The sequence below is a fragment of the Oncorhynchus mykiss genome, chromosome 13, assembly GCF_013265735.2.
Source record: "Oncorhynchus mykiss isolate Arlee chromosome 13, USDA_OmykA_1.1, whole genome shotgun sequence".
Classification (NCBI taxonomy): domain Eukaryota; kingdom Metazoa; phylum Chordata; class Actinopteri; order Salmoniformes; family Salmonidae; genus Oncorhynchus; species Oncorhynchus mykiss.
In genome coordinates, this window is record NC_048577.1 from 57355805 (window position 1) to 57372839 (window position 17035).

General features: G+C 44.9%; 1 protein-coding gene across 3 annotated transcripts in view; it reads left to right on the forward strand.

Moving 5' to 3' along the window:
* LOC110516540 (septin-9) overlaps window positions 1–17035 on the forward strand; it is a 156017-nt gene that overhangs the window by 52360 nt on the left and 86622 nt on the right. Inside the window, exon 1 of one of the 3 annotated variants that reach the window (XM_036941642.1) lies at window positions 5246–5448. The exons of the other annotated variants lie outside the window; for them this stretch is intronic. Coding sequence (XP_036797537.1) covers window positions 5394–5448 — 55 coding nt within the window. The 5' untranslated portion in view covers window positions 5246–5393. Of the gene's footprint in view, window positions 1–5245; window positions 5449–17035 lie in introns of those variants that run through there. 3 annotated transcript variants of the gene reach the window in all.

Sequence of the window (17035 nt, forward strand, 5' to 3'; positions counted from 1 at the left end):
CATACACACTAACACACTCCCACTCTGACAGAGAGGATGTACCTTCACACTCACTAACACACTCCCACTCTGACAGAGAGGATGTACCCTCACACACACTCCCGCTCTGACAGAGAGGATGTACCCTCATACACACTAACACACTCCCACTCTGACAGAGAGGATGTACCCTCATACACACTAACACACTCCCGCTCTGACAGTGAGGATGTACCTTCACACACACTAACACACTCCCACTCCGACAGAGAGGATGTACCTTCACATACACACTAACACACTCCCACTCTGACAGAGAGGATGTACCCTCACACACACTAACACACTCCCACTCTGACAGAGAGGATGTACCCTCACACACACTAACACACTCCCACTCTGACAGAGAGGATGTACCCTCATACACACTAACACACTCCCACTCTGACAGAGAGGATGTACCCTCACACACACTAACACACTCCCACTCTGACAGAGAGGATGTACCCTCATACACACTAACACACTCCCGCTCTGACAGTGAGGATGTACCCTTGCTTCCTCATCTCTGTACCACACACATACAATTACAATAATATGTAAGATCCCTCAGTTGAGCCGTGAATTTCAAACACAGATGAATCACTACTCTGGATGGCTCCAACTTAGAATATGTGGATAGCTACAAAAACCTAGGTGTCTGGTTAGACTGTAAACTCTCCTTCCAGACTCACATCAAGCATCTCCAATTCAAAATTAAATCTAGAATCTGCTTCCTATTTCACAACAAAGCATCCTTCACTCATGCTGCCAAACATACCCTCGTAAAACTGACCATCCTACCGATCCTCGACTTCGGTGATGTCATCTATAAAATAGCCTCCAACACTCTACTCAACATATTGGATGCAGTCTATCACAGTGCCATCCGTTTTGTCACCAAAGCCCCATATATACTACCCACCATTGCGACCTGTATGCTCTCGTTGGCTGGCCCTCGCTTCATACTCGTCGCCAAACCCACTGGCTCCAGGTCATCTACAAGTCTCTGCTAGGTAAAGCCCCGCCTTATCTCAGCTCACTGGTCACCATAGCAGCACCCACTCGTAGCACTCGCTCCAGCAGGTATATCTCACTGGTCACCCCCAAAGCCAATTCCTACTTTGGCCGCCTTTCCTTCCATTTCTCTGCTGCCAATGACTGGAATGAACTGCAAAAATCACTGAAGCTGGAGACTCATATCTCCCTCAATAGCTTTAAGAAGCACCTGTCAAAGCAGCTCACAGATCACTGCACCTGTATATAGCCCATCTTTAAACAGCCCATCCAACTACCTCATCCCCATACTGTATTTATTTATTTATCTTGCTCCTTTCCACCCCAGGATCTCTACTTGCACATTCATCTTATGCACATCTACCATTCCAGTGTTTAATTGCTATATTGTAATTACTTCGCCACAATGGCCTATTTATTGCCTTTAACTCCCTTATCTTACCTCATTTGCACTCACTGTATATATACTTTTTGTTTTCTTTTTTCTACTGTATTATTGACTTGTTTATTCCATGTGTAACTCTGTGTTGTTGTATGTGTCGAACTGCTATGCTTTGTCTTGGCCAGGTCACAGTTGTAAATGAGAACTTGTTCTCAACTAGCCTACCTGGTTAAATAAAGGTGAAATCTTTTTATTTTTTATTTAAGGTTTTCCAATGCATTGCAAAGAAGGGCACCTATTGACAGAGGGGTAAAAAAAGCAGCCATTGAATATCCCTTTGAGCATGGGGAAGTTATTAATTACACTCTGGATGGTATATCAATACAGTCAGTCACTACAAAGATACGGGCGTTCTCAGTTGCTGGAGAAGAAGGAAACCGCTCAGGGATTTCATCATGAAGCAAATGGTGACTGTAAAACAGTTTTACAGTTTAATGGCTGTGATAAGAGAAAACTGAGGATGGATCAACAACATTGTAGTTACTCCACAATACGAACATAAATGACAGAGTGAAAAGAAAGAAGCCTGTACAGAATAAAAATATTCCAAAATATACATGCTGTTTACAACAAGGCACAAAAAGTAACACTGATAAACATGTGGCAAATCAAATAACTTTTTGTCCTGAATACAATGTTTTATGTTTGGTGCAAATCCAATACAACACATTACTGAGTACCACTCTCCATATTTTCATGCATAGTGGTGGCTGCATCATGTTATGGGTATGCTATGGGGAGTTTTTCAGTATAAAAAAATACATGTAATAGAACTAAGCACAGGCAAAATCCTAGAGGAAAACTTGGTTCAGTCTGCTTTCCACCAGACACTGGGAGATTAATGTACCTTTCAGCAGGACAATAACCTAAAACACAAGGTCAAATCTACACTGGAGTTGCTTACCAAGACAGGGAATGAGTGGCCGAGTTGCACTTTGACTTAAATCTGTTTGATAATATATGGCAAGACCTGAAAACGGTTGTCTAACAATGATCAACAACCAATTTGACAGAGCTTGAAGAATTTTATAAAGAATAATGGGCAAATGTTGCACAATGCAGGTGTAGAATAAGTGATAATGCCGGAGAAGCCGGTGTTTGGAGGATATATTGGCACGGGTGTTGTTAGGCCCGAGACGAAGTCGAGGGTTGGCAAACCGTGCCAATATCTCCTCCAAACTCCGGCTTCTAGGGCATTATCACTTTTACACAACGGGTTACCAACATATTCAAATAATGATTGACATATTTTAATAAAAAAATGTATTTTGATGAATTTATTCATACTATTTCATCGTTCCACAGGATATAGTCCCAAAACAAATCTAGGGTTGCTACCCAAGCTGGTCGTTCGTTCTATTGGTTTGGTTGCCAGAGACGCGACCTAGTCGTTCAGTCTTTTGGTTCTGTATTTATGGACACGACCTAGTCGTTCAGTCTTTTGGTTCTGTATTTATGGACACGACCCAGTCGTTCAGTCTTTTGGTTCTGTATTTATGGACACGACCCAGTCGTTCAGTCTTTTGGTTCTGTATTTATGGACACGACCCAGTCGTTCAGTCTTTTGGTTCTGTATTTATGGACACGACCCAGTCGTTCAGTCTTTTGGTTCTGTATTTATGTACACGACAAAGTCGTTCAGTCTTTTGGTTCTGTATTTGTGGACACGACCCAGTCTTTCAGTCTTTTGGTTCTGTATTTATGGACACGACCCAGTCGTTCAGTCTTTTGGTTCTGTATTTATGGACACGACCCAGTCGTTCTGTCTTTTGGTTCTGTATTTATGGACACGACAAAGTCGTTCAGTCTTTTGGTTCTGTATTTATGGACACAACCCAGTCGTTCAGTCTTTTGGTTCTGTATTTATGGACACGACCCAGTCGTTCTGTCTTTTGGTTCTGTATTTATGGACACGACCCAGTCGTTCAGTCTTTTGGTTCTGTATTTATGGACACGACCCAGTCGTTCAGTCTTTTGGTTCTGTATTTATGGACACGACCCAGTCGTTCAGTCTTTTGGTTCTGTATTTATGGACACAACCCAGTCGTTCAGTCTTTTGGTTCTGTATTTATGGACACGACCCAGTCGTTCAGTCTTTTGGTTCTGTATTTATGGACACGACCCAGTCGTTCAGTCTTTTGGTTCTGTATTTATGGACACAACCCAGTCTTTCAGTCTTTTAGTTCTGTATTTATGGACACGACCCAGTCGTTCAGTCTTTTGGTTCTGTATTTGTGGACACGACTCAGTCGTTCAGTCTTTTGGTTCTGTATTTATGGACACGACCCAGTCGTTCAGTCTTTTGGTTCTGTATTTATGGACACGACCCAGTCGTTCGTTCTAAATGTTCCATTGCCATTCTGGCTGCAACATTCTTTTACCTTGCTTGCTAGCTAGCCAATTATGTCAAACAGTGCAAATAATAACAACAGTAGCTGCATTTGTTTAAGCTGTTTTCTAGTGACATGTATTTGGATACATCCATAACAAGAAGCTAATGAGGCACAATTTCGCCTGGCATAGAAAATGTGCTCTCTCGTTAGGACACTGTTTTTTAGAGGAGCTAGACAACAACACAGAAAACACAATAACTTCAAACTAAAGCTGGAAAGACTGCAAAGTAGCTACACTTTGTTTCATTTGACCTTTTTTCAATTGACATTTCTTTGTATATATCCATAAAAATGATGCCAGCTGATTCATGATTTCATTTGGCTGAGAACGCTGCCTGTCTCTCTACTCCCGACTCCCGACCCCTACACATTTATTACTATGGGACAGTTGGAGATCGAATTTGAATATTGAAAATATGTTGCATATGTCGGAGAAACGGACAGTAAGGTTTATACAAATCTCCTCTGTTGAAAACTAAATGTTAATCTAAAAGAAATGTGAGATAATGTCTAGATGCTTTTTACAGTGGAGATCAAATGAACAGGGGGTTGAATACTTATCTAATCAAGATATATTAGTGTTTTTATTTTTAATACATTTTTTACAAATGTTAGAATTTTTTCCCACTTTGACATTACAGAGTATTTTGTTTAGATCGTTGACAAAAAAATGACAATTAAATCCATTTTAATCCCACTTTTTACACAACAAAATGTGTTGAATACTTTCTGAAGGCACTGTATTTTTCCATCAAAGGTTTTTATTTTCCTCACAGCATTGCATACAGAGAATCTGTATTGCTTCAAAGTTGTGTTCCTTGCTTCAAAGTTGTGTTCCTTGCTTCAAAGTTGTGTTCCTTGCTTCAAAGTTGTGTTCCTTGCTTCAAAGTTGTGTTCCTTGCTTCAAAGTTGTGCATATTTACAGTTAGTATATATTTGTGAACGATAAAACAAGTGAGTCTACCCATGAGTATGCGCACACGTGTGAGGGATCGTCTTTGCTCATGGGTGTGTGCACATGTGACTGGTGAATGTGCATGCCTTCTAATGTGTGTGAGCGTGCATCTGCATGAAGAGTGGTTGTGATACATCTTCACGAGCAGGAATAACACAGGAGTAAATACAGGCAGAGACCACTGGAAGAAAAGCAAGAGAGGGAAAGGGAAGGAGTAGGGAGGGAGGGAAGGAGGGAGGAAGAAAGAGAGAGCGGGAGAGAACTGGAGAGAGTGAGAGAGAGGGCGTGGGGGGTTGTCATCGCTCTCTCATTCCAAGCTCTGCAGCAACAACAGCAGCTCTGAAAGTGGAAGAGGGAGGAGGAGGACGAGAAGAGAGGGAGGAAAAAAGTTGGTGGATTTAAAAAAGGGGCTCTTGGATCAGTGAGCTGATACCTCTGTCTGCCCCCCACCCCCCACCCCCCGCATGGGCTCCTAATTTGGGATTTGTTTAAAGCGGGAGACAGCGTCTGGGAGACTTTGACTTGCTTGGGAATAAGGGATTCCTGCTCCCTCAGATTCAACCACAAAATGTCTGATTCCACTGTCAATGCTCACTTGGAAGGAATCCTATCAGACTTTGAAGGTTGGTCTTCTCTTTTGGACTCTTCTTCTCCTCTTTTTCTGTCTTCTGTCTTTTCTTTACTGCTCTTTTAGGGAACATCTTCAGTCCTGCATGAGGACACATCATATCCAAACTTTCTATTATATATATTTTTAAATAGAGGGTATTTTTCATTGAGAGTTATATATGTTGAACGTGGGTATTGAAATGGAACATTACATTTGGAATGCTGCCTTTTCAACTTTTCAACTGCTTCTTCAGGTCAACTATTCTCTCTCACTCTCTTTCTGTAGCTGCTGTGAGCTGCGTGTGTGTCAGCCATGGAGGTCATGTGGGCATATGGTGTGTGAGAGAGTGTTCAGTTCAGAGCACAGTGTGCTATTGATTTATAAGCTCTTTATAAGGCTCTCTAAAGGCACTGGACGACTGGCAGGGGAACTCAGAGAGAGGGAGGGAGGGAGGGAGGGAGGGAGGGAGGGAGGGAGGGAGGGAGGGAGGGAGGGAGGGAGAGAGAGAGAGAGAGAGAGAGAGAGACTTGACTTTTTACTGCTCTTTATTGAGACATCCTCACTACAAAAACACAAATCAAACTATTTATACAGGGGAGACACAATAGTACCTCCAGTGAAACCTCCCTCCACCCCTAGCAAGAGAGAAGGAGAGGGAAAGAGAGAGATCCCTCTAGAAGAAACTCAGCAACTGACCACGGCTGTGAGAGTAACACCTGGCTCTCTTCTCCCTCCCCCATCCTACCACCACCGTCTCCACCTCTCTCTTTCCCAACGTCCCTCCCTCCTTTTTAGGGGCTTTCTTCCCCATTTCATCTCTCTGCCCCTGGCACAGATGCCCTCTGTCATCCCTCTCCTCCTCTCCTCCTTCTCCTCCTTCTCTTCGTCTCTCAGCGCCTCGTCCATCCTCTGTACGTCTCCAGCCGTGGGCTTTACTGACAGGCTGACACCTCTCCCATGTCCGTGTCTGCCTGCGTACTTCACAAGCACATGCCCATTAGGCACGCATCCACACTTGTCCAGAGCTGATCCCTGTCAACGCCAGGTATCTAGTGGTATGTGCTCACTGCTCACTTCCTGGAACTGCCTGCTGCAACCAGTGGCATACTGATAGTTGAGATGAAAGAAAGGAATACAGGAAGAGGAGAAGAAATGATGAGGAAAGTGAAGAAAAGCTGTCAGATGCTGACTGGAATGCTGTCAAAGCGCTCGTATAAGTCTGTGTTAAAAGCATTGTTCTTTCTGTTGTTGTCAAAGCTAATGAGCTACTGTCTTTTGTGTCACAACTCAATTATGCAGAACATATCTGTGTGTGTGTGTGTGTGTGTGTGTAGTAGGAGACTCAGAGGACAGGGTGCTGTGGTAGTAGGAGACTCAGAGGACAGGGTGCTGTGGTAGTAGGGGACTCAGAGGACAGGGTACTGTGGTTGTAGGGGACTCAGAGGACAGGGTGCTGTGGTAGTAGTAGACTCAGAGGACAGGGTACTGTGGTAGTAGGAGACTCAGAGGACAGGGTACTGTGGTAGTAGGAGACTCAGAGGACAGGGTGCTGTGGTAGTAGGAGACTCAGAGGACAGGGTGCTGTGATAGTAGGAGATTCAGAGGACAGGGTGCTGTGGTAGTAGGAGACTCAGAGGACAGGGTGCTGTGGTAGTAGGAGACTCAGAGGACAGGGTGCTGTGGTAGTAGGGGACTCAGAGGACAGGGTACTGTGGTAGTAGGGGACTCAGAGGACAGGGTGCTGTGGTAGTAGGAGACTCAGAGGACAGGGTACTGTGGTAGTAGGGGTCTCAGAGGACAGGGTGCTGTGGTAGTATGAGACCCAGAGGACAGGGTGCTAGTAGGAGACTCAGAGGACAGGGAGCTCCCACAGTCTGGTGATGACCTCAGCTATGACATGACCTCAGCTATGACCTCAGCTATGACATGACCTCAGCTATGACCTCATCCTGACACAACCCTGGGTCTACTGACCAGGCCACTGGGGCCTTCAGCTGTTCTCAGCTCAAACTAGTGTGTCCTGCTTTGTTTGATAAAAGTGGTCCGGTGTGACTCAGTTGGTAGATCATTGGTGGTGGGTTGGATTCCCGCTGTGGCCACCCTTACGAAAATGTTTGCATGCATTACTGTATGTCGCTTTGGATAAAAATGTCTGCTAAGTGGCAGACATTGTGAATTAGAATGTATTCTACTTATTTAACCAGGTAGGCTAGTCAGTCATTGGCAGCAGAGAACTGGAAGGAGAAGCGGCCAAAGGAAGAATTGGCTTTGGGAGTGACCAGTGAGATATACCTGCTGGAGCGCGTGCTCTGGGTGGGTGCTGCTATGATGACCAGTGAGCTGAGATAAGGTGGGGCTTTACCTAGCAGAGACTTGTAGATGACCTGGAGCCAGTGGGTTTGGCGACGAGTATGAAGCTAGGACCAGCCAATGTCTGAATATGTGAGTTTGTGCTCTATTGAAGGGGCTCTTAGGTTGATATTATGCTCTGATGTCCTGTAGTACTGCTGCTGAAGATGGCAGCCACCTCAGGAGAACAGCAATGATTTAGGAATAGTCTACGTGAACAAACTAGAGTTAATGTAGGTCCCACTTTGCCTGGCTACCCATTTACATCACTCCAGCCAAACTGACCTTTCTTCTTCACTATGAGTCTGGATTTGCTTCCTTCCACTACAATCTCTAGAATGCGAACACTTTCTGGACGTTCTGATTGGTCCCAGAAACCGAGTGGTTGGACCAGAGCCGGCCTACATGATGACGTTATTAACGTTGATACTCTGACTGGTTAGATTTGTTAGAGACGATCCAATCCGTGATGAATTTGATTTGTACATTTTGAAGTGACACAAACGACCTCTAGGCTGCCAGTTTCAGACTGAATGTATGTCGTGATCGATAGAGCAGAGGAATCCATGGAGGGTGAGGGGTCAGGCAAGGTCCCACTGCTCCAGAGCCATGGAGTGAAGTAGTCCTCCCCCCTCCCCACACACACACACACACCCACGCACACACGCACCCACCCACACGCACGCACACACGCACGCACATACACACACACACACACACACACACAAACACACACACACACACACACACACACACACACACACACACACACACACACACACACACATACTCTCTTTCTTTCTGTCTTTTACATTCTCTCTCTTTCTTACAGTCTTTTACATTCTGAGGGCGTTTAGGCAGTGAGAGGAAATTCCAGAGAGAGAGCAGATTTCTGTGGTGGGTGAAATTGTTTGGTAGACAGAGGAGGAGTGGATATCCACACAGCCTGACCTCTCTTCTCTTTACAGAGGAGGAGAGGATATCCACACAGCCTGGCCTCTCTTCTCTTTACAGAGGAGGAGAGGATATCCACACACAGCCTGGTCTCTCTTCTCTTTACAGAGGAGGAGAGGATATCCACACAGCCTGGCCTCTCTTCTCTTTACAGAGGAGGAGTAGATATCCACATACAGCCTGTCCTCTCTTCTCTTTACAGAGGAGGAGTAGATATCCACACAGCCTGGTCTCTCTTCTCTTTACAGAGGAGGAGTGGATATCCACACAGCCTGTCCTCTCTTCTCTTTACAGAGGAGGAGTGGATATCCACACAGCCTGGTCTCTCTTCTCTTTACAGAGGAGTGGATATCCACACAGCCTGGCCTCTCTTCTCTTTACAGAGGAGGAGTAGATATCCACACAGCCTGGCCTCTCTTCTCTTTATAGAGGAGGAGTGGATATCCACACAGCCTGGTCTCTCTTCTCTTTACAGAGGAGTGGATATCCACACAGCCTGGCCTCTCTTCTCTTTACAGAGGAGGAGTGGATATCCACACACAGCCTGGCCTCTCTTCTCTTTACAGAGGAGGAGTGGATATCCACACAGCCTGGCCTCTCTTCTCTTTACAGAGGAGGAGTGGATATCCACACAGCCTGGCCTCTCTTCTCTTTACAGAGGAGGAGTAGATATCCACATAGCCTGGCCTCTCTTCTCTTTACAGAGGAGGAGTAGATATCAACACAGCCTGGCCTCTCTTCTCTTTACAGAGGAGGAGTGGATATCCACACAGCCTGGCCTCTCTTCTCTTTACAGAGGAGGAGTGGATATCCACACAGCCTGGCCTCTCTTCTCTTTACAGAGGAGGAGTAGATATCCACATAGCCTGGCCTCTCTTCTCTTTACAGAGGAGGAGTAGATATCCACACAGTCTGTCCCCTCTTCTCTTTACAGAGGAGGAGTAGATATCCACACAGCCTGGCCTCTCTTCTCTTTACAGAGGAGGAGTGGATATCCACACAGCCTGGTCTCTCTTCTCTTTACAGAGGAGGAGTAGATATCCACACAGCCTGGCCTCTCTTCTCTTTACAGAGGAGGAGTGGATATCCACACAGCCTGGTCTCTCTTCTCTTTACAGAGGAGGAGTGGATATCCACACAGCCTGGTCTCTCTTCTCTTTACAGAGGAGGAGTAGATATCCACACAGCCTGGCCTCTCTTCTCTTTACAGAGGAGGAGTAGATATCCACACAGCCTGGCCTCTCTTCTCTTTACAGAGGAGGAGTAGATATCCACACAGCCTGGCCTCTCTTCTCTTTACAGAGGAGGAGTAGATATCCACACAGCCTGTCCTCTCTTCTCTTTACAGAGTAGGAGAGGATATCCACACAGCCTGTCCTCTCTTCTCTTTACAGGGGAGGAGAGGAGCTTCAATGCCTGCCCTGCTCTCAGCTTAAACCCTCTCCTCACTGCCAATGTAGAAGAAGTTGCCTTTAACCACTGATTCAGGGTCAGATATACTCTTATCTCCATTAAAGGTTCAGGCCAGTATTGGCGGTAAAACAATCTGATCTTTGATCATTCTTTAAGTACTTATTTTATGTTACACTAATGGTTGATATGAATAACACAAGTGTTTACTTTGTCATCATATAACAGTCAGTTCTCAGCTATGTTATGCTTTGGGCTATCCCCTCCCCTCAGTGAGTATCTTCCCTCAGCCTGCAGTACAAGCCAATGCTACCGTGACAACTAAATGAAGTGTCAGCCTCTTTTTAGATGCTCAGTTTTTGACAGGCAGGGCAGAAATCAGACCAGAGGTAGAGATTCAAGGTTGTGTCCCATATGGCATCCTCCTATTTGCTATTTAGTGCACTACTTTTGACCGGGACTCATAGGGAATAGGGTGCCAATTGGGACATACAACAAGTCTTTCACATACTGTAGAAAACCAGAATTAAGCAAACTGTGATTTAGCTGTGGTTGTTTTTTCTGAATACCCCTCAATTGGTTAGTGCACGTTGTATAAGCTAAAACGTGTCATCTGAACAGACCATATCTAGAGGGGATCATTAGACTGTATGGGAGCTACAGAATTCACACATTCTGGGTGGTTTTCAACAGGGAGAAGGTGTCTGAGACTGTCTAATCAGACAGCTTTTCAGGACACAAAATGAAGTGGAATTAAACAGTTGTGCTCTATGATGATTCACGTTAATGGGATGGCCAATCATGTCCAGTAAAAACACATTTAAAACGTTTTGTTAATGTGGTTTTGATTGATTGCTCAATCTTTTCAACTGCTTCCCAAGGCATTTCATCTGGCATTTTGAATCTGACCTGTACAATACATTATAATACAAGCCCACTCAAATAACTGGTTTCTCAACTTAACTATTACATTTTGTGCCAATCTGTCATTGTTCTGCACAGTAGCTTCCCTGACCCCACTCTATTAGAGAACCCCATTGGAGGACAGCACAGGAAGTGTCCCCTGCCAGGAGCTGAAAGGTCAACCAGCCGTCTCCGTCCTTATCTGCCCTATCAGTTCACCTCTCACGACTAACACAGGTGTCCTGCCTCTGCCGCCATGCTGTGTGTGTTGTAGCTGGAGGCTACTGGAACCAACTGCTGGGGTCACTCCCAGGCAGCGAGAACATAGCGGACCTTTGTATGTTTTCAGCTACCGCTCTTTGTTATTCTCCCTGTAGAACATGTGGAGTGTAACTTATACTCTGCCCACATACACACACAGACACACACACAGGCACCAATGCACGTAGACACACACACACACACACACACACACACACACACACACACACACACACACACACACACACACACACACACACACACACACATATATACACACACACACACACACACACACACACACACACACACACACACACACACACACACACACACACACACACACACACACACACACACACACACGCCCACCCAAGCCAAGGCCCTTTGAGTTATCACCAGCCTTCATCATACGACAAAGCAATGAAAGACTTCCCTTTTCTTTTAGCTAACATGAACTTTTCCTGCGAGGGTTGGAGAGTGTGTTTGACGACTGTAATGGACACCTTTTGGAGAGGGATGTTAAGTAGCCTTGATGAGGTGAGTTTGGCCGGTAACATTTTCTATGAGGGCTATCACAACGCATTAGAAAAGCACTTATAAGGCATTATATGTGTGTGTGCATTGAGAAGGAATAGGCACAACTCTCACTCATGCTTATACAATATTTTGGGTTGTACCTCATCTCTCGCTGGTTGAGGCCCTTCTTTTCCTCTCTGTTATGTGTATGTGTCTCATAAAAAGAGTTGGCCTTATTTCACTGGATCCTGTGTGAATTCAACAGGTATCAGGATCAGTACTGATCTGGGCTGAGAGTAGGAGTTCTCACACGCACCGACCTGTCCACTTTGTTGAGGGTCAAGGGTCACACACCATTGTCTTCTCTGACACTCTCAGCTGTAAAAAGGGCACAATTGGCCAATCACAGATCAGAATCTACAGGTCGTGGAACATCTACTGATCATTCACACCCCCTGAATTTGCCTCAATATTTCTGATAAACTGTGAGGAGCACATTGGTCATGAGGACTTTAACTGTTCTCTTCTGTTCCTTCTGGTTGACAATCAGCTGATCACGTGGTGGGTGCCTTTATCAAATCAAATCAAATGTTATTTGTCACATGCACCGAATACAACAGGTGCAGACCTTACAGTGAAATGCTTACTGACAAGCCCTTAACCAACAACGCTTTAAAAAGTTTGAAGGAAAAAAAGTGTTAAGGAAAAAATAGCTGTTCAGGAGTCTTATGGCTTGGAGGTAGAAGCTGTTTAGAAGCCTCTCGAACGTAGACTTGGTGCTCCGGTACCACTTGCCGTGCGGTAGCAGAGAGAACAGTCCATGACTAGGGTGGCTGGAGTCTTTGACAATTTTTAGGACCTTCCTCTGACACCGCCTAGTATAGAGGTCCTGGATGTCAGGAAGCTTGGTCCCAGTGATGTACTGGGCCGTACGCACTACCCTCTGTAGTGTCTTGCGGTCGGAGGCCGAGCAGTTGCCCTACCAGGCAGTGATGCAACCAGTCAGGATGCTCTCGATGATGCAGCTGGATCTGAGGACCCATGCCAAATCTTTTTATTTTCCTGAGGTGGAATAGGTTTTGTTGTGCCCTCTTCCCGACTGTCTTAGTGTGTTTGGGCAACAAGTTATTATTTCATTTTTTGGTACTTTTTTACCCCTTTTTCGTGATATCCAATTGGTAGTTACAGTCTTGTCCCATCGCTGCAACTCCCGTACGTACTCAGGAGAGGCGAAGTTCGAGAGCCATGCATCCTCCAAAGAAGCACTGCTTCTTGACACACTGCTTATTTAACCTGGAAGCCAATGTGTCGGAGGAAACACCGTACAGCTGGCGACCGAAGTCAGTGTGCATGCACCCCGGCCGCCACAGCAGTCACTAGAGCATGATGGGACAAGGACATCCCAGCTGGCCAAATCCTACCCTAACCCGGGTGATGCTGGGCCAATTGTGCGCCGCCTCATGGGTCTCCTGGTCGTGGCCGGCTCCGACACAGCCCAGGATCAAACCGAGATCTGTAGTGACGCCTCAAACACTGCAGTGCCTTAGATCGATCGCTGTGCCACTCGGGAGGCCCTGGAAAACAAGTTTTAAGACAGGCTAAGAGAGAAGAGTCGGGAGAGGATAAGAGCGAGAGAGAGAGAAAGAGAGAGAGAGAGAGAGAGAGAGAGAGAGAGAGAGAGAGAGAGAGAGAGAGAGAGAGAGAGAGAGAGAGAAAGAGAAAGAGAAAGAGAAAGAGAGAGAGAGAGAGAGAGAGAGAGAGAGAGAGATTGACTAACAAAACCAAACATAGGCAAAGTCTTCTCATACCAATTAGGATCTGGCTAAAAATACTTGAATCAGTTATAGAACACATTGCCCTTTATGGTTGTGAGGTCTGGGGTCCGCTCACCAACCAAGGATTCACAAAATGGGACAAACACCAAATTGAGACTTTGCATGCAGAATTCTGCAAAAATATCCTCAGTGTACAACGTAAAACACCAAATAACACATTGGAAAGAATTTACAAAAAACAGAGCAAACTGGAATGCTATTTGGCCTTGAACAGAGAATACACAGTGGCAGAATACCTGACCACTGTGACTGACCCACACTTAAGGAAAGCTTTGTCTGTGTACATACTTAGTGAGCATAGCCTTGCTATTGAGAAAGGCCGCCATAGGCAGACCTGGCTCTCAAGAGAAGACAGGCTATGTGCACACTGCCCACAAAATGAGGTGGAAACTGAGCTGCACATCCTAACCTCCTGCCAAATGTATGACCATATTAGAGACACATATTTCCCTCAGATTACACAGACCCACCAAGAATTCGAAAACCAATCTAATTTTGATAAACTCACATATCTACTGGGTGAAATACCACAGTGTGCCATCACAGCAGCAAAATGTGTGACCCGTTGCCACAAGAAAAGGGCAACCAGTGAAGAACAAACACCAATGTAAATACAACCTATATTTATGTTTATTTATCTTCCCTTTTGTACTTGAACTATTTGCACATAATATTATTTTTGAACTTTTGTGAGTGTAATGTTCATTTGTATTTTTTATTTCACTTTTGTTTATTATCTTCTTCACTTTCTTTGGAGATGTTAACATATGTTTCCCATGGCAATAAAGACCTTAAATAAAATGGAAATTGAATTGAGAGAAGTGGAAATGGGGAGGTGGGAGAGAGAGAGAGGTGGAGGTGGAGGTAGAGAGAGGTAGAGGAAGATAAGGAGGTGAATAAAATAAAGAACAGAGTTGACATTTGGTCCTCATTATAATTATCTAGCTGTTGCTAGGAGGCTTGTGATCACTGTTATCTCATTGATACTGTACAGCTCCTGATAAAGACTCTTTGAGGCTTCACACGCCTTTGTCCTTGTGCTGGGAAACATACAGACAAGCTGAAATGGAGGCACCATACACACACTGGCATGCAAACACATAAACACATACTTTACACAGTCTCTCTCTCTCTCTCTCTCTCTCTCTCTCTCTCTCTCTCTCTCTCTCTCTCTCTCTCTCTCCCTCTCTCTCTCTCTCACACACACACACACACACACACACACACACACACACACACACACACCCAGTTCACCTCCTGCAGTATTGTGTGAGTATAACACATTAGTGATTTAGGGGCCAGTGTCTGAGATGTGCGTCAGAGCCTCAGTGAGCCAGGCTCCAACCCCTCAGTGTTTACCTTACTACACAGGGGGAAGGGGCCACACGCACGCACACACACACGCACACACACACACACACACGCACGCACGCACACACACACAGAGCTGAGAGTGCCTGTGTCTCCTGTCTGTCTCCTCCAGACAGCTGGTGCCTCTCTTACCACAGATCCGACACACACTCACACACACACAGCTCCCTTCTCTTTTGTCCTCCCCTAACATCACTACACCCAGACTGGTCATTACATCAATCACAATATCTGTTGGTTGGTTCCTCAACACTGTGAAGACTGTCGCAACAAATGTAGACACAGGTATGGTGCTGGAGATAATGAATATGAGGTTAAAAAGTGGTTAAGTGTCCCTTTAAATGGCACTTTTGTGTTATGGAAGCTACTATATTCTTTGAGCTGAGATGATTCCTCTTTTTGCTGTTAAGTGGACTGAAAGATGCTACACAAGACTAACCATAGAATTAGGAATTAGAATGCTAATAATTTAATAGGATCTCTATGGGACTAACTACTGTAACTATTCATCCTTGCTTCAAGTAATTCCTGTTATTTCTGCTGTGTGAGAATGACTTCATCAGGGATGTTGTTTTAGGCTCTTCCTTATTTCCTGTTGAATCACTGTATCTAAACGCCTTTATATGTCTCAGCATTATAGGCATTATATCAGCCATATCTACAGGTAGTGCATTTCATGGCCCATTTTGTTCATGACATTTTGTCTCAAAAGTGTTCTTTGTGACATCACTGGTCTAGATCTGTGTTTGTCTAGATCTGTTATGCAGGATCAGCCGTTGCATCAGGTGGTTAGTCAGCTGTGGTAGCAGATCTGGTATATGTCTGTTTGTAGCAGGGGTCACATGGCTTAGTCCTTATCTCTATCCAGATGCATGACTCTCCTTATCACGGGGCGGCAGGTAGCCTAGCGGGTTAGGAGTGGTTTGAATTCCCAAGCCAGCAAGGTGGAGAAATCTGCTGTTCTACCCTTGTGCAAGGCAGTTAACCCCCAACAACTTCGCCGATGACGTGGCTGTAGATTAAGGCAGCCCCCTGCACCACTCTGATGGATTAAATGCAGAAGACACATTTCAGTTGAATGGGTTCAGTTGTGCAACTGACTAGGTATCCCTTTACCACTAGCATGGCTGTCAGTGAACTGTAATACACTGTAGGCACATCAGGACAGCCTCTGTCTCTCCTCAAAGCTGGTCAGAATTGTATGGATCAGCTGAGACCATTGGGTTTGTATTCATGAAGCGTCTCAGAATAGGAGTGCTGGTCTAGGATCAGTTACAGCCTATATTCATAAAGTGTCTTAGAGTAGAAACGCTGATCTAGAATAAGTTCAGCCTTTTACATTACAATACAATTAATGTATGGGGGATACATTAATTGTATTGTAATGTAAAAGGCTGAACTTATTCTAGATCAGCGTTTCTACTCTAAGACACTTTATGAATATAGGCTGGAAGCTGTTATTCATGTGGTGCACCGGGTTAGTTATCTCCACTCCTCCGGATTCCAGGTGTACTACTATGTGATTGAACATCTTATTGGCTTCCCAAACTGGTATGGGGGGATTCTTTCCAGGAACTCACGTTCAAAAGACCAGTTCTTTAATGTTAGTGCAGATGGAGGAAAACAGATGGAGAGACTGAGGCCATTTTATAGTATTGAGATACAGCCTTAACAACACAGCACTCTCTATCACACTCATCATCAGGCCACTATCTTGGGTTGAGTTCATTAATCACCAAACGGTAGAAAACCTATTGAAACATTGAGGGACTACCTAGACTTGTCCAATATGAAGCGCTCATATTTGTTCCCCATGGCAAAAAAAATATTCTAACGCTGTGCCCCAATGAACAAATAGTAACTAGCATTGATTTTGCTGATAGCTTGAGGAGAGTTTTACTTACAGTGATTGTGATGTGGTTGTCTTGGCTGAATTAATGCACTGGAGAAGAGCGTCTGCTAAACGACCAAAATGTCAAATGTAAATGTAAACACGGT